Source organism: Scyliorhinus torazame, chromosome 1, assembly GCF_047496885.1.
Source record: "Scyliorhinus torazame isolate Kashiwa2021f chromosome 1, sScyTor2.1, whole genome shotgun sequence".
Taxonomy (NCBI): domain Eukaryota; kingdom Metazoa; phylum Chordata; class Chondrichthyes; order Carcharhiniformes; family Scyliorhinidae; genus Scyliorhinus; species Scyliorhinus torazame.
Genome location: NC_092707.1, coordinates 374,774,793 through 374,798,037, shown reverse-complemented (window position 1 = coordinate 374,798,037; position 23,245 = coordinate 374,774,793). Strand labels below are relative to the sequence as shown.

At 48.0% G+C, this 23,245-nt stretch overlaps 1 protein-coding gene across 1 annotated transcript in view; it reads left to right on the top strand.

Annotated features, from left to right (window-relative positions):
• Positions 1 to 23,245, top strand: part of ryr2a (ryanodine receptor 2a (cardiac)) — a 1,117,859-nt gene that overhangs the window by 1,077,902 nt on the left and 16,712 nt on the right. Inside the window, exons 96-99 of the mRNA XM_072511661.1 lie at positions 10,362 to 10,422; positions 18,890 to 19,036; positions 19,904 to 20,038; positions 21,093 to 21,249. Coding sequence (XP_072367762.1) covers positions 10,362 to 10,422; positions 18,890 to 19,036; positions 19,904 to 20,038; positions 21,093 to 21,249 — 500 coding nt within the window. The remainder of the gene's footprint in view (positions 1 to 10,361; positions 10,423 to 18,889; positions 19,037 to 19,903; positions 20,039 to 21,092; positions 21,250 to 23,245) is intronic.

The following is a 23,245-nucleotide window of genomic DNA, read 5'->3' as shown; positions in this document are numbered from 1 at the left end:
AAAGTCTTCACCTTTTTAGTCAGTTTGCCTGCAAACAATAGGGCCTGGATTTTGGTCCATGAGTCGGGTCGCAAAGTCAGGAAAATACCCTCCTCAGTAAAACTGACTTTTAAAAATGGCTGCCTGGCCATCGGATTTTCAGTCCAGGAGTGGGGAGTCGAGGGGGAAGGCTATATTAAAATTTAATAATAATCATCATTATTTTCACAAGTAGGCTTACATCATTAACATTGCAATGAAGTTACTGTGAAAATCCCCGAGTTGTTACGCTCCGGCGCCTGTTCGGGTTCACTGAGGGAGAATTCAGAATGTCAAAATTATCTAACAGTATGCCTTTTGGGACTTGTGGGAGGAAACTGGAGCACCCACAGGAAACCCACGCAGACACGGGGAGAACGTGCAGACGGGTGGCACATGGCGTAGTGGTTAGCACTGCTGCCCACGGCGCTGAGGACCCGGGTTCGAATCCCGGCTCTGGGTCACTGTCCGTGTGGGGTTTGCACATTCTCCCTGTGTCTGCATGGGTTTCGCCCCCACAACCCTAAGATGTGCAGAGTAGGTGGATCGGCCATGATAAATTTCTCCTTAATTGGAAAAAAATAATTGGGTACTCTAAATTTTTGAGAACATGCTGACTCCACGCAGACAATGACCCTAGCCAGGAATCGAACATGGGACCCTGGTGCTGTGAAGCAGCAGTGCTAACTACTGTGCTACCGTGCCACCCATAATTTGGGGCGGGCATCCGTGAAGTAGGAGGAGGATGGTGGGTGCAGAGGTAGGCTTGGTGGGTGGCCTGAATAGGGACTCCAGCACTGTGTCCAAAATGTTTATAAAAACATGAAACACCTCTCCAACCCTCATCCCGCCACCGCACACACATCCACGTCAACCTGTACCACCTCATGCCATGTATCCAACCCCTATCCATGCCAACCTATGCCAATGCAATCAACCCCATGGCCCTTTAAACCCTCTCTACCAATATATGCCGCTGTCACCACTCCTGCTCCTTTCCAGCCCAGTTCCAACTTTGCCCGGTATCCACCTCCCATGGTCCTTTGCCTCTGAACCATCTGGATTTGTTTATTGTCACGTGTACCGAATGTAGCACCATCGATCACACACGAGGCGAGACGTAGAGAACTTCAATCGAGGCTTTATTGAGCAGACTTGTTCAGACTTGTTCCCCAGCAGCTCAGTCACAGAATGCAGCTGCGGGGAGTGAACCGGGTTCTTATACCCCACCTCTCTGGGTGGAGCCCAGTAGGCGGCAGATCCAATCGGGAACCAGCATCTGTCCTCTAATAGCTCTTCGGCATTCATGGTGTACCATATTACCCCTAATACATACCACCACATTCTCCCCTTGTTAAAAAAGAACCCGGCGGGGTGGTGGGTGGTATGGTGGTCGGGGTTTACAGGGTCGGTGCCTTAACCATTGAACTATATACAACTATGCCGCTTTTACTGGGCCACTGGATTATTCACATTTTACCCGATTAACAGCGTTAACTATTTACAACAATGCCGCTTTACTGGGCCACTGAACTATATACATCTTAAGTCGACTCGATGAGTCGAGATGACACTCTGGTCGCCCTCTCCGATCGTCTCAGCCTGGGTGGTGGTGGTGGTGGTGGTGCTGGCTCGGGTCCGGTCGACTCTGGGAGCATCGCGCTGTCCCTCTCTGTTTCCTTACTCCTGGGCGGGCCTGGGAGGAGAACCGATGCCCCCCGGGAAGGGGGTGGCTGTGGGGTGCACCAGTGGGAGTGAGGGGGTGGTGATTGGTGTTGGGGGGGTGTGGGGAGCTCCGGCGGGCGCCAGGTCCCGCAGAGAGACCGTGTCCTGTCGGCCGTCTGGGAACGCCACGTAGGCGTACTGCGGGTTGGCGTGGAGTAGATGTACCTTTTCCACCAGTGGGTCTGATTTGTGCGCCCGCACATGTTTCCGGAGCAGGATGGGTCCAGGGGCTGCCAGCCAGGTCGGAAGTGACGTTCCAGAAGCGGACTTCCTAGGGAAGACAAGGAGGCGCTCGTGAGGCGTTTGGTTCGTGGTGGTGCACAGCAGGGACCGGATAGAATGACGGGCATCCGGGAGGACTTCCTGCCAGCGGGAAGTTGGGAGACTCCTAGACCGCAGGGCCAGTAGGATGGTCTTCCAGACTGTTCCATTCTCCCTCTCTACCTGCCCGTTCCCCCGGGGGTTGTAGCTGGTCGTCCTGCTCGAGGCTATGCCCTTGCTGAGCAGGAATTGACGCAGCTCGTCAGTCATGAAGGAGGACCCCCTATCGCTATGGATGTAGGCGGGGAAACCGAACAGGGTAAAGATGGTGCCGAGGGCTTTAATGACCGTGGCCGCGGTCATGGCGGGGCAGGGGATGGCGAAGGGGAAACGGGAGTATTCGTCAATGACGTTAAGAAAGTACGTGTTGCGATCGGTGGAGGGGAGGGGGCCTTTGAAATCCAGACTGAGGCGTTCAAAGGGACGGGAAGCCTTTGTCAGGTGCGCTCTATCTGGCCTGAAAAAATGCGGTTTGTATTCTGCACAGATTTGGCAGTTCCTGGTGACTGTTCGGACCTCCTCGATGGAGTACGGGAGGTTGCGGGCCTTTATAAAATGGTAGAAGCGAGTGACCCCCGGGTGGCAGAGGTCCTCGTGGAGGGCTTGGAGACGGTCCACTTGTGTGTTGGCACATGTGCCGCGGGATAGGGCATCAGGCGGCTCATTCAGCTTTCCGGGACGGTACAAGATCTCGTAGTTGTAGGTGGAGAGTTCGATCCTCCACCGCAGGATCTTGTCGTTCTTTATCTTGCCCCGCTGTGCATTATCGAACATGAAGGCTACCGACCGTTGGTCAGTGAGGAGAGTGAATCTCCTACCGGCCATGTAATGCCTCCAATGTCGCACAGCTTCCACTATGGCTTGGGCCTCCTTTTCTACTGAGGAGTGGCGAATTTCTGAAGCGTGGAGGGTCCGGGAGAAAAAGGACACAGGTCTGCCCGCTTGGTTGAGGGTGGCCGCCAGAGCTACGTCGGATGCGTCGCTCTCGACTTGGAAGGGGAGGGACTCGTCGATGGCGCGCATCGTGGCCTTTGCGATATCCGCTTTGATGCGGCTGAAGGCCTGGCGGGCCTCTGTCGACAGGGGAAATGTAGTGGACTGGATTAGTGGGCGGGCCTTGTCTGCGTACTGGGGAACCCACTGGGCGTAATAAGAAAAGAAGCCCAGGCAGCGTTTCATGGCTTTGGCACAGTGGGGGAAAGGGAACTCCATGAGGGGGCGCATGCGTTCGGGGTCGGGGCCTAACACTCCATTACGCACTACGTAGCCCAAGATGGCTAGACGGTCGGTGCTAAACACGCATTTTTCCTCGTTGTAGGTGAGGTTGAGGGCGTTAGCGGTCTGGAGGAATTTGCGAAGGTTGGCGTCGTGGTCCTGCTGGTCGTGGCCGCAGATGGTGACGTTGTCGAGGTGCGGTAACGTGGCCAGTAAACCGTGCTGGTCAACCATTCGGTCCATCTCCCGTTGGAAGACTGAGACTCCGTTCGAGGCGCCGAATGGAACCCTTAAGAAGTGGTATAGCCGCCCGTCTGCTTCGAAGGCAGTGTACTTGCGGTCACCGGGGCGAATGGGGAGCTGGTGGTAGGCGGACTTAAGGTCCACGGTGGAGAAGACCTTGTACTGTGCAATCCGATTGACCATGTCGGTTATGCGGGGAAGAGGCTACGCATCTAGCTGCGTGTACCTGTTGATGGTCTGACTGTAGTCCACGACCATCCTCTGCTTCTCCCCTGTCTTCACTACTACCACCTGAGCTCTCCAGGGACTATTGCTGGCCTGGATTATGCCTTCCTTCAGCAGCCGCTGGACTTCGGACCTGATAAATGTCCGGTCCTGGGTGCTGTACCGTCTGCTCCGAGTGGCGATGGGTTTGCAATTCGGGGTGAGGTTCGCAAACAAGGAGGGCGGTTCGACCTTGAGTGTCGCGAGGCCGCAGATAGTCAGTTGGGGTATAGGGCCGCCGAATTTAAATGTTAAGCTCTGGAGGTTGCATTGGAAGTCCAACCCCAGGAGAGTGGGGGCGCAGAGATGGGGGAGGACATACAGCTGGTAATTTTTGAACTCTGTCCCCTGCACCGTTAGGTTTGCGATGCAGAACCCTTTGATTGCAACGGAGTGGGACCCCGCCGCAGGAACATTTTTTGGGTGCTTGGCCGAATTACAAGGGAACAGCGTCTTACCGTGTCCGGATGAATAAAACTCTCCGTGCTCCCCGAGTCGATCAAACACGGCGTCTCGTGCCCATTCACCAGCACCTTTGTCGTCGTCTGGATCGTCCGGGGCCGCGACTGGTCGAGGGTCACCGATGCCAAACGTGGTTGGTGCATCAGATCGTTGGCTTCAGGCAGTGTGGAGCCGTCCACGCTGGGGTCCTTGCCTGTCAGCTAAGATGGATCGCACGCTGCCGGGGGTGGACAAAATGGCCGCTCCCATGGGTCGCACGTGGCTGGGGGTGGACAAAATGGCCGCTCCCATGGATCGCATGCGGCCCGTGGGTAGGAAAATGGCGGCGCCCATCCCCCCCTCGTTGTGTCCAGGGTCCAAAATGGCGCAGCCAGTGGGTCGCTGGGGGGGTTGAGCCCGTGGTCCCGTTTCTTCCCCGAGATAGCGGCGACCCCACGGGACTGGCACACCGCTGCGTAGTGCCCCTTCTTGCTGCAGCTTTTACTGGTGGCCGAGCGGGCCGGGCAGTGCTGGCGGGGGTGTTTCGGCTGCCCTCAAAAGTAGCAGCGGGGCCCCCCGGGTGGTCTGGGATTCTGGCCGCGCACGCTTGGGGGGTGCCGGGGGAGGGGGTCGGTCGCGACGGGGGTCCACGGAGCCCAAGGGGCTGTAGTGCGGTCGGGGGCATAGGCGCGGGCGTTTTGGGAGGCCACGTCGAGGGAGGCTGCAAGGGCCCGTGCCTCTGTGAGTCCGAGAGAGTCTTTCTCTAAAAGTCTCTGCTACGTAAGCATCTCTGATCAGGAGGTCCGTATGTTCATTCGCCGTTACCGCTGGGCAGTCGCAGTTTCTTCCCAGGATCGTCAGCGCATTGAAGAATTCGTCCAGCGATTCCCCGGAGATTTGTCGTCTCGTCGCGAGATTGTAGCGTGCGTAGACCTGGTTGACGGGCCTAATGTAGGTCTGTTTCATCTTCTGGTCTTCTGTTGGTCTGCCGGGGGCCGTTCGGAGGTACCCCTCAAAGCACGCCAGCCAGTGTTTAAACGCCGATGTTGCGTTAGCTGCTTGGGGGCCGATTCGCAGGCACTCCGGGGCGATCCGGAGCTCCGTATTCCTTTTTAAGTCTGCTCAATAAATTGTAGCACCATCGATCACACACGAGGCGAAACGTAGAGAACTTCAATCGAGGCTTTATTGAGCAGACTTGTTCCCCAGCAGCTCAGTCACAGAATGCAGCTGCAGGGAGTAAACCGGGTTCTTATACCCCGCCTATCTGGGTGGAGCCCAGTAGGTGGCAGATCCAATCGGGACCCAGCATCTGTCCTCCAATAGCTCCTCGGCATTCATGGTGTACCGTATTACCCCTAATACATACCACCAGAGTACCAAGGTACAGTGAAAAGTATTTTTCTACGTGCAGCTCAAACAGATCATTTAGTACATGCAAAGAAAATACGTAATAGGGCAACACAAGGTACACAATGTAAATACATAGACACCGGCATCAGGTGAAACATACAGGAGTGTAGCATTAATCAGATCTGTCCATCAGAGGGTTGTTTAGGAGTCTGGTAACAGCGGGGAAGAAGCTGCTTTTGAATCTGTTAGTGCGTGTTCTCAGACTTTTGCAACTTCTGCCTAATGGAAGAAGTTGGAAGAGCGAGTAAGCCGGATGGGACGAGTTGATTATACTGCCCGCTTTCCCAAGGCAGCGGGAGGTGTAGATAGAGTCAATAAATGGGAGGCGGGTTTGTGTGATGGACTGGGCGGTGTTCCTGACTCTGCAGTTTCTTGCGGTCTTGGGCCGAGCAGTTGCCATACCAGGCTGTGATGCAGCCCGATAGGATGCTTTCTCTAGTGTACCTTTAAAAGTTGGTAAGAGTCAATGTGGACATGCCAAACTTCCTTAGTTCTCACAGGATGTATCGGCGCTGTTGTGCTTTCTTGGTCATAGCGTCAACGTGGGTGGGCCAGGACAGATTTTTGGTGATGTGCACACCTAAGAATTTGAAGCTGTCAACCATCTCCATCTCGGCCCCATTGATGCAGACAGGGGCGTGTAGAATACTGTGCTTCCTGAAGTCAATGGCGACCCATGGCCGTCACCCACTACCCTTTGCCCTTACAACTACTGTGCCTTCTCACAAAATATCCATCATAGGCAGACTTCAATCCTCATGCAGAGATAGGATAAAATAAAGTTCTATAAACTAAAGGGACTAAGGGGTAGACCTTTTAGGATGGAGATGAGGAGAAATTTCTTCACCCAGAGAGTGGTTAATCTGTAGAATTAACTGCCACAGAAAGTAGTTTAGGCCAAAACGTTGTGTAATTTCAAGAAGGAATTAGATATAGATCTTGGGGCTAAAGGGATCAAGGGATATAGGGGGGATAACGGGATCAGGGTATTGAACTTGATGACTAGCCATGATCATGATGAATGGCGGAGCAGGCTCAAAGGGCCGAATGGCCTCCTCCTGCTTCTATTTTCTATGTATGTTTCTGTGTAAAGCTCTGAGTGCCTCTTGCAGAATTCACTATATTGAACAAAATACTCATTCATGGAATTTACTACATTTGTATTTCTTCATGAAGCTTATAACAAATTTAATTCAAATGTCCAATCCCTCAAAAGAACAAGCATTGGAATTCATAGTCCCACTTCAAAAACTCTATAACTACTTGTCGCTATCAATCAAATTGTGAAATTGCAGGCACCCCACCAGTAATGGATGCTTGTGAAATCAGTCATGCAGCACCAATCTGGTAATGGAAGCCTTCAAGCTTATGTTAACCGGCAGAGTGGGACAGGGAGCAATATTTTTTAAATACTCCCAATTTAATGGGCAGCACTTTTGACAGTTCCTATTTGTACTTAGACTGATCTCCTTGACAGTTCATTTTGACAGGCCTGTTGACAGTTCCAATGAGCTTTAAAGTTAATGGGTGGAATTAAATGGAATTAAACTTCTAAGTTCATTTGTGGCGGGTTTTTTAGGGAGCTCTGCCGGCGAGTTCCCCACTGCTATCCATTTTAGTCACTATTTTGGACCCTGGGGAGTTTCTCACCGGTTTAGCCCACATTTAGAATTGTTTTCAGCACTGGGGAACTGAGCTCCGAGATTGGGCTGCCATTTTGAAAGGTTTACCCCAATCTCTAATCAGGCATATGGGTGCGTGTCCCCCACTCCCCACCCATGGGCAATGTCACCAGCCACACAAATGGGCACTACCCCCCCCCCCCCACCCCCACCCCCAAAGTGAGGACACACCGCAATGGGGACTCTGGGGATCCACCTTCTTCAGCCCCCCCCCCCACCCCCCACCCTGACAGGCCTCGGCCCCTACTTACCTGCCATGCACAGCCCCCCCACCCTTCAAACCCCCTCACCACCCTTTCGTGTTCATGGCCCCCCTCAGCCCCTGACCTTTGGCAGTGCCACCCTGGCACACAATCACCCTTGCACTGGCACCAAGGTAGTGCTTTGTCAGTTTTGGAGTGCCAGGGTAACAGTGCCAAGGTGCCAGCTGGGTCAGTGCAAAGGTGCCTACATTCCAGGGGGAGGGCCAAGTGGCCACCCTGCACTGACCCTGACCACCCAGGGGTCTCCGATACCCTGGGAGATCCCCCGGGTGCCGTTCCACCTGTTGCAGGCTTATGTGGACCAGCACTGATCGGCGCCCGGCTGCGGCCTCGCTGGGTAGACCGGTAGATCCCGTGTAAGTTCGCCGACGTCGAGTTAAAACCGACTTTGATGAGCGCTGTTTGATCACGCCCCTTTTGGGAGTGATTCTGACTCTGACACCTCATGGGACCTGGGTAAATCCCACGAGACATGAAGGCTGTGAGAAAACCCGCAGGAGGCCTCTCCCAGCATCCTCTGGCTGCACCGCACTCAAGCGAAATCACAATGCGGCTGGTGGATCGTGGCCAATGAGTTCATACACATTTTCCGCACATTTATACCTACTTGTAACAATTCTAGGGAGCACTTCACACCCGCCAAAGGTGTCCTGGGACCATATCAAAGGAGTACCTTACTTCGCCAAACGGGCACCCTGGGTCTCCAGAGAAAAACACAGAGTTCTGACCAGCTTTTGCCAGCTCCTTTCTGCACACTTCATGTTTCACACTCCTGGGCTACAAAGTCCAACTTGAATGAAGGCAACTGATAATTTAAATGGCCAGCTGCCTCCTAGAACACGTGTGAAATGTGAACTGCCCCCATTCCCACCCCACGAAAATGGAAAGTTCTGTGTTTGGGCCGTGACTTATAGTTTGTGGCACGTCTGCAGTTTTTGCCACAACGGAGAGGCTCTCCATCGTGGGAGGAACCTGGGCCTATATGTCAAAAACTAATGGATGGATTTCAACAAAACTTGGTACATGAACAGGATATGGCACGCTGAAGAACTGATTAGTCGTTGGTGAAGATGCCCATCTAGATCCTGGAGTTCTTTAAAGGATCAGTTAACATTGGGAGATGGGGGTGAATTGACCATTTTAAAAAGAATGTTGTTTTATTTAGAATGTTGTTCATTATTTAGAATGCAATTATAGTGCATCTTGTCAAATGATTTTAAGCATTCACATGCTTACGGAGCAGGCAGTCATTTCTGGCTTAAATGTGCAATTTCCATGACTTTTTTCCACAACCTCACGAACATTTTCTTTAGGTTGAAAGCTCTGGCTGATTGATTTAATTAAACAATATTTTCTGAGAATTAACCAGGCATAACAGGTGACAACGATGTAAAAGGTACATATCAATCAGACAGAAGAGCCAGTTAACCACAGTATGTGTTCCTGTCTAAATTGAGTTGAATAAAATATTATGATCAGCTGTAATTTATTCAATGTCCAGATTGTGTTGATTTTGTACCATGTGCTTTGAGCAACCTGTCAGGAAATGTGTTCCTGTTAGTGTGACAGAATTCCATAAAGAGCAAACGGTGTGATGGAGACACGAGTGGTAGCTGAGTGCTCAGGGAAATCAGCCCTGTTGTATTCATGGCCCTATGTATGTTGTAATCATCACTTTGTTTGTGGATCAATGATGCATTGGGATCTGTGGCTCTTAAGATGCTGGATTCAATGATATTTCAGATTAGTACTCATGTTGGAAAGTGTTTTGTATTTAACTATGGAACATAGTTGGGCCAATATTTCTGAGCCCTTTTTGTCTGAGTATTAAACAGGAATATTGCATCTGAAGTGTACTACGCCCTCTCAGTCCTGATATTTCCCTACCTTCCTGATCGGGGCAATTTAAACGGACGGTGAGCTCCAGTAAAGGCCCACTCTGTGAGAAGGTTTAGCACTCATAATCGGATCTAGATATTCATCATTAGCTTTTCTGCATGCTTTTGGGAGGACACCAAGCGATACTGACAGAATCAGAGGTGAGAGACAGGGAACGCTCTGACCTGTTTTTAACTCACATGGTTCTGGTTGGCTTGTACTTTCTACAACAGCAGGGCAGCTTTGTCCCGAAAGGAAATCCTCAGGAATCTAGGGCCGCATTAAAATGGCAGAGACCCCATGATCTGGAAGAAGAACCAAGAGAATTGGCCGGTATAGACCAATCGTCCGAGATCTCTGCACACATCCCGTTCTAGCCTCTTGCACATTCCCCACTTGCATTACTCTACAACCAGTGGATGTGCCTTCAAATGCTTAGACCCTAAGTTCTGTTGTTCCCTCTGACGTGTTACCTTTTCCCTCTCTATTAAGTCATTCGTTAAAAGCTACCTCTTTGACCAAGCGATTAATCACTACCATCTGTCTAATATCTGATTACACTTACATGAAGAATTAGAAAATGCTTACTGTGTTAAAGTATTAAATAAATATAATTTATTGTTGCTGTACTGAACGTTGTCAGGAGATGTGATCCGGACTGAAAAATTTACCGAATCACTCCAGATTTATTAACGAGTCATCAGGAATTGAGCATATTCACTTATTTTTAGTTTATAACAGCACACTTAATCTTAATTCTATGGGTGAATAAATTTCTATTCTTCTGTAATATTTTACTCTCTGTGCCAGGAAAATAATTTCTATGAAGTGTTTGTGATCTGCATCCTTTATTTGACACTATTGGTTCAAATCAGCTGATTTTTTTTGTTTTATACAGGCTTAACACTATCGATGTCAAGTACCAGATCTGGAAGTTGGGAGTGGTGTTCACAGATAATGTAAGTATCAAATAGGGGTCAGAAACTGAACATGATATTCAGGGATAAACACATTAGTTGTTAAAACAGCTTTTCCCCGCTGATACCAGACTCCTAAAAGACCCTCTTTTGGACTGACCTCATTAACACTGCACCCCTGTATGCTTCACCCGATGCCGGTGTTATGTAGTTACATTGTGTATCTTGTGTTGCCCTATTATGTATTTTCGTTTATTGCCTTTTCTTTTCATGTACTTAATGATCTGTTGAGCTACTCGCAGAAAAATACTTTTCACTGTACCTTGGTGCACGTGACAATAAACAAAATCCGAATCCAAGAACCTTTCTCACAGTACTAATGATTGCTTTTTATCATTCAGTTATACGTGTGCACACATGCATATGTGTATGTGTGTGATGGGTGTGCCTGCACAGGGTTTTCACATTTACTTTATTCTGCAACATTGGGAGTTTTTACGTTACCCTCTCAAGTTAAGAGGGTAGAATGACCAAGATCGTGCACGGCATCAATGCTGCTTCTTAACCCTCCAGCAGGTATCTTAAAGAGCCATCTGGCTTGATGGAGGAGGAGTGAGAGATATATCAGTGCAAGAATTTACAGATTGTGGTTTATATAATTCCGCTTTTGCTGATGGCCCACAGTACTTCAGTGATGTCCAGTTTTGAGCTGTTAGGTGTGTTCATCCATCCCAAATCACATTTTATCAGTGTTGCACTTGTGTAGAGTACTGATCTCCTTATCTGAGAAGATGAAAGGGAAAATGTAAATGCATTAGAGGCAGTTCAGAGAAGGTTTACTCGACTAATTCGAGGGATGAGCGGGTTGTCTTATGAGGAAAGGTTGGAGAGGTTAGGTTTGTATCCACTGGGGTTTCGAAGAGTAAGAGGTGACTTGCTCGAAAACTTTAAGATCCTGAGGGTCTTGACAGGATGGATGTGGAGCGGATGTTGCCTCATCGGGGAATCTAGAACCAGGTGTCACTGTTTAACCAAAAATGATTCACTCATTCAAGACGGAGATGAGAACATTTTTCTCTCAGAGGGCCGTGAGTCTCTGGAACTCTCTTCCTTAAAAGGCAGGGGAAGCAGAACCTTTGAATATTTCTAAGGCAGAGCTAGATAGATTATTGATTAACAAAGAGGTGAAAGATTTGGGCAGCACGGTAGCATAGTGGTTAGCACAATTGCTTCACAGCTCCAGGGTCCCAGGTTCGATTCCCGGCTTGGGTCACTGTCTGTGCGGAGTCTGCACGTTCTCCCCGTGTCTGCGTGGGTTTCCTCCGGGTGCTCCGGTTTCCTCCCACAGTCCAAAGATGTGCAGGTTAGGTGGATTGGCCAAGTTAAATTGCCCTTAGTGTCCAAAATTGTCCTTAGTGTTGGATGGGGTTACTGGGTTATGAGGATAGGGTGGGGGTGTGGGCTTGGGTAGGGTGCTCTTTCCAACAGCCGGTGCTGACTTGATGGGTCGAATGGCCTCCTTCTGCACTGTAAATTCTATGTATGTTACTGGGGGTAAGCAGGAATGTGGGGTTGAGGTTACAATCTGATCAACTGCGATGGCAGAGTTTTCTCAAGGGACCGAATGGTCCACTCCTACTTCGTATGTTCTTATGTAATCTTGTGTTCTTCCTATGGCAAGCCTGGTGCTGAGCGGGGGTGGGGGGGGGGTTAATCGGGTGGGAAGGTGGTGTATGGGGACCCCACTAGCTTTCTGCCTCCATCTTGATGTTCACTTTATGTTCATCCTGCCGCTGCCGCTCACCATGCAGGAAACACAACAAGTAAACCCTCTCCAAGGCAGGGACCAAGCGCAGACAAATGTCCTACCTGCTGCCAGGAAAGGTATTAGTACAGATGATGGGGAATCTGTCTGGGTAGAGTTAAGAACCATCAAGGGGCCAAAACATTGGTCGGGGTGGAATACAGACCACCAAACTGCAGTGGTAATGTTGGGAATAGCATTCGACGGGAAATCAGAGATGCATTTAATAAAGGAACATCTGTGAATATGGGTGACTTTAATCTGCATGTAAATTGGGTGACTCAAAATAATCACAATACAATAGAGGAGGAATTTCTGGAGCGTATACGGAATGGTTTTCTGGACCAATATGCTGAGCAACCAACAAGGGAACAGGCTATCTTGGACTGGGTATTGTGCAATGAGAAAGGATTAGTTGGCAATCTATTTGTGAGAGAACCCTTGGGAATGAGTGACCATAATATGGTCGAATTCTTTATCAAAGTGAATAGTGAGGTAATTGATTCTGAAACCAAGGTCCTGAACCTCAATAAAGGTAACTATAATGGTATGAGGCATGAGCTGGCTATGACGAACTGGGAAACATTACAGAAACGAAAGATAGCAGGCAGGCAATGGCAGGCATTCAAGGAACGAATAGGTGAACTCCAAAAGTTTTTTATTCCTATTTGGCACATGAGTAGAAAGGGACCTGTGGAGAATTTCCGCTCCAGAATTTCCCTTGTAAGCCAAACCATGGATTACAAGGGAAATTTAGAGATAGTGGTAGATTCAAAGACGAGGCATACAAATTAGCAAGAAAACGCAATCGGCCTGAGGATTGGGAACAGTTCAAAATTCAGCGAAGGCAGACCAAGTGTCGTGGAAATCATAATAAAGATAAATTCCTTGAGATTCGATTTAAGGAAATTTATTTACACAAATATATTTGCGAGAGAGAGTGTTCTAGCTGCAAAGACTTGCACTGCACTCTGAGATTTGATTGAAGACAGCATATTTTTATAATCTGAAGTAAACAGGCATGTTTATATTAAATAGACCTTGGAAAGTACGTACGATGAAATATATAGTACTTATGTTCTTGCCCTTGGCTAAGAACAACTCGAGTACACATTTTGTTATCTTTCGGAGGACAATGTGTTTTCATAATAAGGCCGAAACCAGAATATTTCAGCAGTATTTAATTGTTAATTTCCCTTCCACACCGGGGGGTTGATTTATAAGAGGAAAATACAATGTGAAAGTTAACTAGTGGGGAACATAAAAACTGACTGTAAACGTTTCTACAGTTATGTAAAGAGAAAAAGATGAATAAAAACTAATGTAGGCCCTTTACTGTCAGAAACGGGGGAATTCATAACAGGGAGAAAAGAAACGGCTGAGGAACTAGATTCGTACTTTTCTTCTGTCTTCACAAAGAAAGACATGAATAATGTACCGGAAGTTCGGAGAAGCACAAGTTTTAGTGAGAAACTGAAGGAAATTAGTATTAGTGAAGAAATAGATTTGGGGAATTTAGTGGGATTGAAGGCGGATAAATCTCCAGGGCCTGATAATCTGCATCCCAGAGTACGTAAGGAAGTGGTCCTAAAAATAGCAGCTCCATTGGTGGCCATTTTCCAAAATCCTTTGAACTCTGGAATGGTTCCTACAGATTGGAGGGTTGTGAATGTAACCCCGCTATTCAAAAAAAGAGGTAGAGAGAAAATAGGGAGCAATAGATCAGTGAGCCTAACATCAGTAGTAAGGAAGTTGCTGGACTCCATTATTATGGATTTTATAGCACAGCATTTGGAAAGCAGTGGTCTAATCAGCCAAAGTCAGCATGGATTTACGAAAGGAAAATCATGCTTGACAAATCTACTAGAATTCTTTGAAGATGTAACTAGCGGAGTTGACCAGGGAGAACCGGTGGATGTGGTTTATTTAGAAGACGTTCGACAAGATCTGACATGGCAAATTAATGTGTAAAATTAAAGCGCATGGAATTACGGATAGTGTTTTGAGATGGAGAAAAAGTTTATTAGCAGACAGGAAGCAAAACGTTGGAATAAATGTATCTTTTTCCGATTGGCAGGCAATGACTAGTGGGGCACTGCAGTGATCGACGTTAGGACCCCAACTGTTCAGATTATATATTAATGATTTGGACGAGAGAACTAAATGTTTAATCTCCAAATTTGCAGATGATACAAAATTGGGTGGGAGGGTGACCTGTGAGGAGAATGCAGAGATACTTCAGCGAGATTTGGACAGGCTAAGTGAGTGGGCGCATGCACAGCGGCTGCAGTATAATGTGGATTATTGCAAGGTTATCTGCTTCGGTAGTAAAAATAGGAAGGCAGATTATTCTTTGAATGGATGTAAATTAAGAGAGGTAGATACTTAGTGAGACCTTGGTGTCCTTGTGCATCTTTCTCTGAAAGTAAGTGCGCAGGTACAGCAGGCAGTAAAGAAGGCAAATGATATGTTGGCCTTCATAGCAAGAAGATTTGAGTATAGGAATAGAGAACTGAGGTGAGGAGAAATTTCTTCACCCAGAAAGTGGTGAATCTTTGGAATTCGCTACCACAGAAAATAGTTGAAGCCAAAACATTGTGTAATTTCAAGAGGAATTGGATACAGCTCTTGGCTAAGGGATGAAGGGTAATGGGAGGAAGGTGGGATCAGGGTATCGAACTTGATGATCAGCCATGATCATAATGCATAGCAGAGTAGGCTCGAAGAGCCGAATTGCCTCCTCTTGCTTCTATTTTCTATGTTTCTATAAAATGGCAGGGGAATGGCCTGTCTCATTGCTAAAATTTTTATTCACCTTTTAGAAGATTTACACAACTAAGAGGCTCGATCGGTCACTTCATAGGGCAGCTAAGAGCCAACCATACTGATATGGGACTGGTGTGATTGTGTAGGCCAGACAGGGTTAGAATGACAGTTTTCCATCGCTATTGATGTTAGTGGACCAGTGTGTTTTTTTTCAGACAACCTGTGGTCACTTTACTGGCACCATATTTTCATTTCCACATTTTAATTTAAACTGAATTCAATTCTCAAACTTCCATGATAAATTTAAATACTATGTTCTCTGAACGATTTGCCCATAGGAGTCCAATAATATAACAATGTCACCATAGTGTCGTGGTTACGATCAGAGTTGCATGTACCCCACATTTTGGTGACCATGTTTTTCCATTGCTCTCCTCCTCCCATTTAATTCTGTTGGAACTAATGCTTGTTATGTCAGCACTAACCGTAGCACCAAGTGATAATATGGTGCCAATGGGCTATCATTTTCTCATTTCACCCTCGGGCTGAATTGTAAGGCTTCCCGCACCCAAGCGTAAATTTTGGGGGCAAGCCCACCTTCTACTTTAATTTTATGGCTGGCGGGCTCTTTAGTTAACATGAGACAGGACCTCCAGACATCTCCAGGAGGAACTCCCACCTCACACAGGCCAGCAGCCCTGTGCCACACCAGGTTGGTGACCACTGCAGTATTGCAGATAGCCAGAATGAAGAGGAGCTATGAATGCCTCCAGTTCCAGCTAAATCCATCTAGATCTCTCTCAGGCCATCGAGGGTGGCAGGGAGGGGAGAGTGGAAGAGGGAGGCAAAACTGGCGAGGGTATGTCTGATTGGCACCGGGGGCCCAGGACTTGGTGCCTGTAAAATCATGGCGGGACCGGTAGCATGCATGCCACCAATGGCATGGTGTCCCAATTTACAAGTCCACCCTCGGGATTTTCTGCCCGTGAGAGGCTCCTAATATTTAACCCCATGTGTTTCACATTAGGCACAGTTGATTTATTGGTGTATTTATGGAACCCAATGGACCCAGATTCTGAGCCATTTGGTTCAGCTGAGCATGTGAATTGCATCAGGATTACCCAGCAGCAGATTAGGGGATTGCTGTTAATTGACAGAACGTGGGCTCAGATAATCAAACATTGGGATTTGTACAGCAGGCACTGCATATCTGCCACTCAACAGCTTTCGGTCACTGAATGATTAGGTGAGAAATCAATTTAGGCTATGAGGTATTGAGCGACATGCAGTGAAAAAAGTTAGCAGGACATGTGGACAGAGACTAAGCAGAATAAATCTCATCCAAATAGATAGAAACATTTCATGAAAACAAAAACCACCAGTACTTTTCAAAGATTCCATTGACATCAAATGCAATGCAATTTTTCAATGGGAAAACAGGGGAATTTAGAGCAGAAAACTTTTTGTAAAAAATCCCAAAGAAAACCTGGAACTTTTTTTTGTTTCCCCTTATTTTTTTCCTAATTTACAAATACATTCAACCTATTTAGGAGCTTGACCAACAACTTACATTATTTATCCTTCACTGAGTGTTGATTTTGCAAAGATTGTCAACACGTTGAAAGACTACCAACCACCATACATCACAGGCGGGATCTCCGTTGCCCAATGCCCATATCGTAATCGGTGATCGGGCGGAGAATCAACTCCAACGCCCAAATTGTGGCTGGCGGTGGTTTGACCCCGGCCAGCCATGCCCCGCCCCCTCGGAAATGGTGTCATCATGTCGCGCCGTTGAAACGGCATTGCCGCGTCATCGACCGGCCCTCCCGCGATGCTCCGACCCCAATGGGCCGAGTTCCCGACAGTGCGGAACACGTGTGGTCTCAACGGTCGGGAACCCAGCGTGGTGGCTGTGGACAGTATCCAACACCACCACACACAGCCTGGATCCGTGCTGCTGGCCAGGGGGGTTTACGCGAGGGATGGGGTACTGGTGGGGGGTTCCAGAGGATGGCCTGTGGGACGCGGATGGTGGGCAGGTCCATGCATGGCCGGTGCCGTGTTGTACGACGCGACGGCAGCAGGAACCTGCCAGGGACGCAGGACAATTACGTGAAAACAAATCGGGGCAGACCCTCACTGATTCGAGGACGGGTGAAACTCCCAGCCCCCGCGGCGAAAACGGCTGGAGAATGGCTAGATCCCTGGCCGCGCATGTGCAGGGCTGGCAACATGGCACCGGCCGTGTGCGGAACCGACCTGCCAGCCGCGGCCCGACAGGCCACCCCCCACCGTTCTCCCCAGCCCTCGCGGAAGCGACCCTGGCCAGCGGCACTGATCCCGGCCAAGTGTTGCAGCGCTGGACACAGTCCGCAGCTGCCACTCCAGGATCCTGACTGCTGAGACTACACATGTCCCGCACCGTTGGGATTTTGGCCCATTGGGGGCGGAGCTTCGCAGGTCGACCGGAGGATGACTGGCCAACGCCGTTGCTACGACACGCGGTGCGCGATGCGATGACACCATTTCCGAGGGGGCGGAGCATGGCTGATCATCAAACTGGCACCAGCCCCGATTTGGGCGTCAGAGTCGATTCGCCGCCTGATCGCCGATTACGATATTGGTGTTGGGCAATGGCGAAGTCTCTCCATGATCTTCCATCTTTTTTTTACCATTTCCCACCATAATTCCACTGGGAAACGATAGAGCAAATCGCTAAAGATGGAAGACTGGCAGAAGCCCTTGGGGAATTTCAAGGATCACATCTATTTGTTGGTTGTGCAGAGTAATACAAGCTGGCGCTGGAAAGTGGTCACCGTGGTGATTTAAATACCTTACTTGCACACCATATGCCTTCTGCCTTTGCTTTAAATCAATTATTCCGGAAGGAAATTACCCCTAACAAGCTGACAAGTAGAACCTTGCAGCATGCACAAGCAAAATATAGCTGCACACAAGAAACGTTTAAAAAAAAGACTGCAAAATTGAAACTATATTTGAACAGCAAATCATGAAATAAGACAGAATAGATTCTGATTAAAGGTTTCTACGTGAAGCATTAACGTTTGTTCAGTTTTCAGGGGCGAAATTCTCCGGAAACGGCGCGATGTCCGCCGACTGGCGCCCAAAAAGGCGCCAATCAGACGGGCATTGCGCCGACCCAAAGGTGCGGAATGTTCCGCATCTTTGGGGGCCGAGCCCCAACATTGAGGGGCTAGGTCGGCGCCGGACGGATTTCCGCCCCGCCAGCTGGCGGAAAAGGCCTTTGGTGCCCCGCCAGCTGGCGCGGAAATTACATCTCCGGGCGGAGCATGCACGGGAGCATCAGCGGCCGCGCATGCGCAGTGGAGGGAGTCTCTTCCGCCTCCGCCATGGTGGAGACCGTGGCGGAGGCGGAAGGGAAAGAGTGCCCCCACGGCACAGGCCCGCCCGCGGATCGGTGGGCCCCGATCGTGGGCCAGGCCACCGTGGGGGCACCCCCCGAGGCCAGATCGCCCGGCGCCCCCCCCCCCCCCCCTGGAGCCCGCCCGCGCTGCCTTGTCCCGCCGGTAAGGTAGGTGGATCAATTTATGCCGGCAGGACAGGCACTTTAGTGGCGGGACTTCGGCCCTTCCGGGCCAGAGAATCGAGCGGGGGGGGGGGGGGCCGCCAACCGGCGCGGCGTGATACCCGCCCCCGCCGAATATCCGGTGCCGGAGACTTCGGCAACCGGCGGGGGCGGGATTGACGCCAGCCCCCGGCGATTCTCCGACCCGGCGGGGGGTCGGAGAATCTCGCCCCAGATTCTTGTGAAACTGTGTATTTCAGGCATTTTCTGTTGTTATTTTAAAACTCAGCACTATAAGTGGACATTCAATTAGAACTGTAGCTCAGGCAGTCAATGTATTTTTGCTGTTCTGTTGTCTGTTAGTTATGCCTGTTTCTCTTTGCTTGCAGTCCTTCTTGTACCTTGCCTGGTACATGACTATGTCAGTGCTGGGTCATTATAACAACTTTTTCTTTGCTGCCCATCTGCTGGATATTGCAATGGGATTTAAAACGTTACGGACCATCCTGTCATCAGTGACACACAATGGCAAACAGGTACCAGAGTGCGGACTATTTAATTATAAAGTTAGATCCACAAATTAATAGCTCGGTGCCAAAACCCTTCGGAGCATGATTGCGAGGGTTGTTGCATCTGTTTTCTACCATTCTGCTTGTTGCAACCTTTTGAAATTTTAAATACGAAGCACAGAGATTTATTTGGTCTTCTTTAAAATATGCTTTTTGTGAACCAAGAGGTGACTTAATATTAACCAAGGCCAAAGAAAATTGGCGAATCAAAAGTGGAATGAATTGGAGATGTACCAATAATTGTATGGTTGAAACACTTCAGAAAACAATCTCCTCAAATTGTCTTTTTGATCTCCCAATGTTTGCGTGGGTTTCGCCCCCACAACCCAAAGATGTGCAGGGTAGGTGGATTGGCCACGCTAAATTGCCCCTTGCAATTCAATGAGATTTGTCTGATATGATAATCCTCAACTCCACTTTCCCGCCTTACCCCCATAACCCTTGATTCTCTTACTGATTAAAAATCTGTCTATCTCAGCTTTGAACATACTTAACTACCCAGCCTCTTTCGTCGTCTGCAGTAAAGAATCCCACAGATTCACTACCCTCTCAGAGAAGAAATCCCTCCTTATCTCTCTTAACTAGGCGACCCCCTTACCTTGAGATTATGCTCTCTGGTCCAAGACTCTCCCAAAAGGGGAAACAACCTTTCAACATCTACCCTGTCAAGCCCCCTGAGAATCATACGTTTCAATAAGGTTGCCTCTCAGGCTTCAGGCTTCTAATGAATGGATGATTGTCCATTAAAAATTCAAGCTCCAGTTTTATTTAATAGTGGCCAGTAATTATTTCAGGTTGATTTGACGCTTTTGATCTCTCCTTATGTCTGCGCAGCTGGTGTTAACCGTGGGCTTATTGGCCGTCGTGGTGTATCTGTACACAGTGGTAGCTTTTAATTTCTTCCGCAAATTCTACAACAAAAGTGAAGATGGAGACACGCCAGACATGAAGTGTGATGATATGCTGACAGTAAGCCCTGTACCTGCCTGCGATTTAACGGACCTGTCTAAGTGTGATCCATTTACGTTAGATTTTGCTTTTAATATTAATACATGTTAATCTGGCAAAGAAACACAGGACGAAATACATGGGCACACCCTTACAGTGTGGTCCCAGTCCATGAGTTTCTGTTGGATGAAAACTCAGTGCTGCATGCTTAAAGTTACCTGATATGCACCCTCAATTGGGAAGGCATTCAGCCTTGAGGGGAAATCCATCAAATCAAACTATTCCTGTTTAATGGACTTGCAATCTGCCTGAGACAATTTGATCATTGTTGATAGTAATGTTTGCCTAATGGTGCTAAATTATACCTTGAGGATGAACGAAGCATGCTAATACAATTGTTTGCTGCTATTGTAACTTTTTTTTAGAAGAGCTGAATGCGTTAATATAACTACTCATTTATTATTAATGTAAGTTCAATATGCCTTCCTCCTTCATAAAGTGTTGCTTTTAATTTTGTTTTAATTTTACATTTATTATTTTGCAAACAGGCACTTGATCTTCAGCTGTGTTTTGCCCCGACATATCCTGTAGTCCAACAAATTTAACGTAGCGTTTCTGATGTGTGTTTTTTGGGGATTTGGGCTGTTTCTTTGTGCTTTAATTGTGTGGTTTTACTGCTGAAGCTACAGTGTGTGGATAGGCCTACCTTCCATGGAAATTCACCCTCAGGATTACACTTGAAAGTTTCTCCCCACCACAGGAACATTTTAGAGACGCCTTCACGAATACCGACGAGTTGACATCAGAGAGTGCATCACAATTCAGTTATATGAGCGTCAAAATCCTGTAATATTTTGAAAGTGAAACTTCCTGGTGTATCGCATTTTGGATGTAACAAATTTTTATATGTGGCTTTTGTTTGAAGCGATTTGTTGATTGATTACCAGATGATTTGAAATACAAACCGCTCTCATATCATTTAAAGAACTCACCCAGAAAAAAAAAAGAAAAGCATGATCATCTGATGTTGTCACTTAATATCCAATTGTCTAAGTTGTGATTCCCTTTTTTAAAGTGTTACATGTTCCACATGTACGTGGGTGTCCGTGCTGGCGGAGGCATTGGTGATGAGATTGAGGATCCAGCTGGGGATGAATACGAAATCTATCGAATCATCTTTGACATCACCTTCTTTTTCTTTGTAATTGTTATCCTGTTAGCCATCATTCAAGGTAAGGAGATCTGTGTAAGTGCAGCTGCTTGCTGACAATCATATCATTATGAATATTTTTTTCACCATTACTCTCGGTGAATTGTCGCACCAGTGCAGGTGGATATCTGTAAGCAGCACGGTTTGAGTTTTCCAGACAAAAGCTCAGTGACGTTGCCGTAACTTCTTTGGACGTTGACTGTTATCCTGACTACATGATACATCAGCAGTGAAATAGGAAAGTGTTGTCTAGCCAAAACCTTTTTAAAAAAAATAAACTTGGAGTATCCAATTCTTTTTTTCCAATTCAGGGGCAATTTAGCATGGCCAATTCACCTATCTTGCACATTTTTTTTGGGTTGTGGGGATGAGGTCCACACAGACACGGGGAGAATGTGCAAACTTCACACGGATAGTGACCTGGGCAGGGATCAATCCCGGGTCCTCGGCGCCCAGAGGCAGCAGTGCTAACCACTGCGCCACCGTGCTGCCCTGCCTAGCCAATACCTAATACTGTATACTACCCTAATTATATACAAAGCAATGTCGAGAGAAAGAAAGATTGCATTGCATTCTGGGTACACTAGTTATGTTAGACTTTTAAACATTCTATTATGCTATGAATGTTTGGAATTCCAGCCTTACTCCCATGTTTACTGGTTACGGTGACATTGTGAGAGATAATGTAAAATTAATTTTATGCTATGAAAGCTTGTAAGACACCTTGCCTGATAACTCTGAGTAAAAGCACTTTTTTCGTGTTGTATTATACAATGCAGACCAGATGGGCCCAGGTCTAATCCGTGGTTTATGTATAGGACCAGCAGCCATAGGAGCAGAAGGAGGCCATTCGGCCCATCGAGTCTGTCCGCCATTCAATGAGGTCACGGCTGATCTGATATAATCCTCAACTCCACTTTCCCGCCTTATCTCCATAACCCTTGATTCCCTTACTAATTAAAAATCTATCTCGGCCTTGAACATACATAATGACCCAGCCTCTATCACTCTCTGCAGTAAAGAATTCCGCAGATTCACTATCCTCTGAGAGAAGAAATTCCTCCTCTTCTGTGGTAAATGGGAAACCCGTTACTCTGAGGTTATGCCCTCTGGTCCTTGACTCTCCCACAAGAGGAAACATCCTCTCAGCATCGATAGATATAGATGTATAGATAGCTAAATTACAATTGATCTCAAGCGCCCTTGGATAAAGGAGAAAAAAAATCAACCATAGATTTGCTGCCGTATGTGGCTTCATAGAACATAGAACATACAGTGCAGAAGGAGGCCATTCAGTCCATCGGGTCTGCACCGACCCACTTAAGCTCTCACTTCCACCCTACCCCCTTACCCAATAACCTCTCCTAACCTTTTTGGTCACTAAGGGCAATTTATCATGGCCAATCCACCCAACCTGCACGTCTTTGGACTGTGGGAGGAAACCGGAGCACCCGGAGGAAACCCACGCAGACACGGGGAGAACGTGCAGACTCCACACAGACAGTGACCCAGCGGGGAATCGAACCTGGGACCCTGGTGCTGTGAAGCCACTTGTGCTACCATGCTGCCCACATGCAACTCGGGAATTGGCTGCGTAGTCAATGGGTGGCAATGGAATTGGACTTGCCACCTTTCCCTCATTGCTATCACCAGATAAATATTATGGTAAATCTCACCACAGAAAATGCTCCAACACATGTTAATGCTAATTTCTGAGGTTTCTGGGGTGCCTCGCCTGGTGGTACATGGAGTGTCCCGCTTTGGCACATTTTCCTTATGAGCATTGAACTGATGGGCAAAGCTCTCACCAGTTGGTGGAGCAGCTAGGAACTTCCACCTCGACCCTCTTACCGCGGGTTCAGGAGAATCTAGCCTGACATGTCTGATGCTGTAATGGCCAACGTATGACCAACAAAGAACTTGATGAGAGCTACGGGGATGAATTTCATTCTGTTATAACATTGAATTATTTTAATAGTTTTAAAAGCTAAAGTTAACAAAGATGACAGGGTTTATTT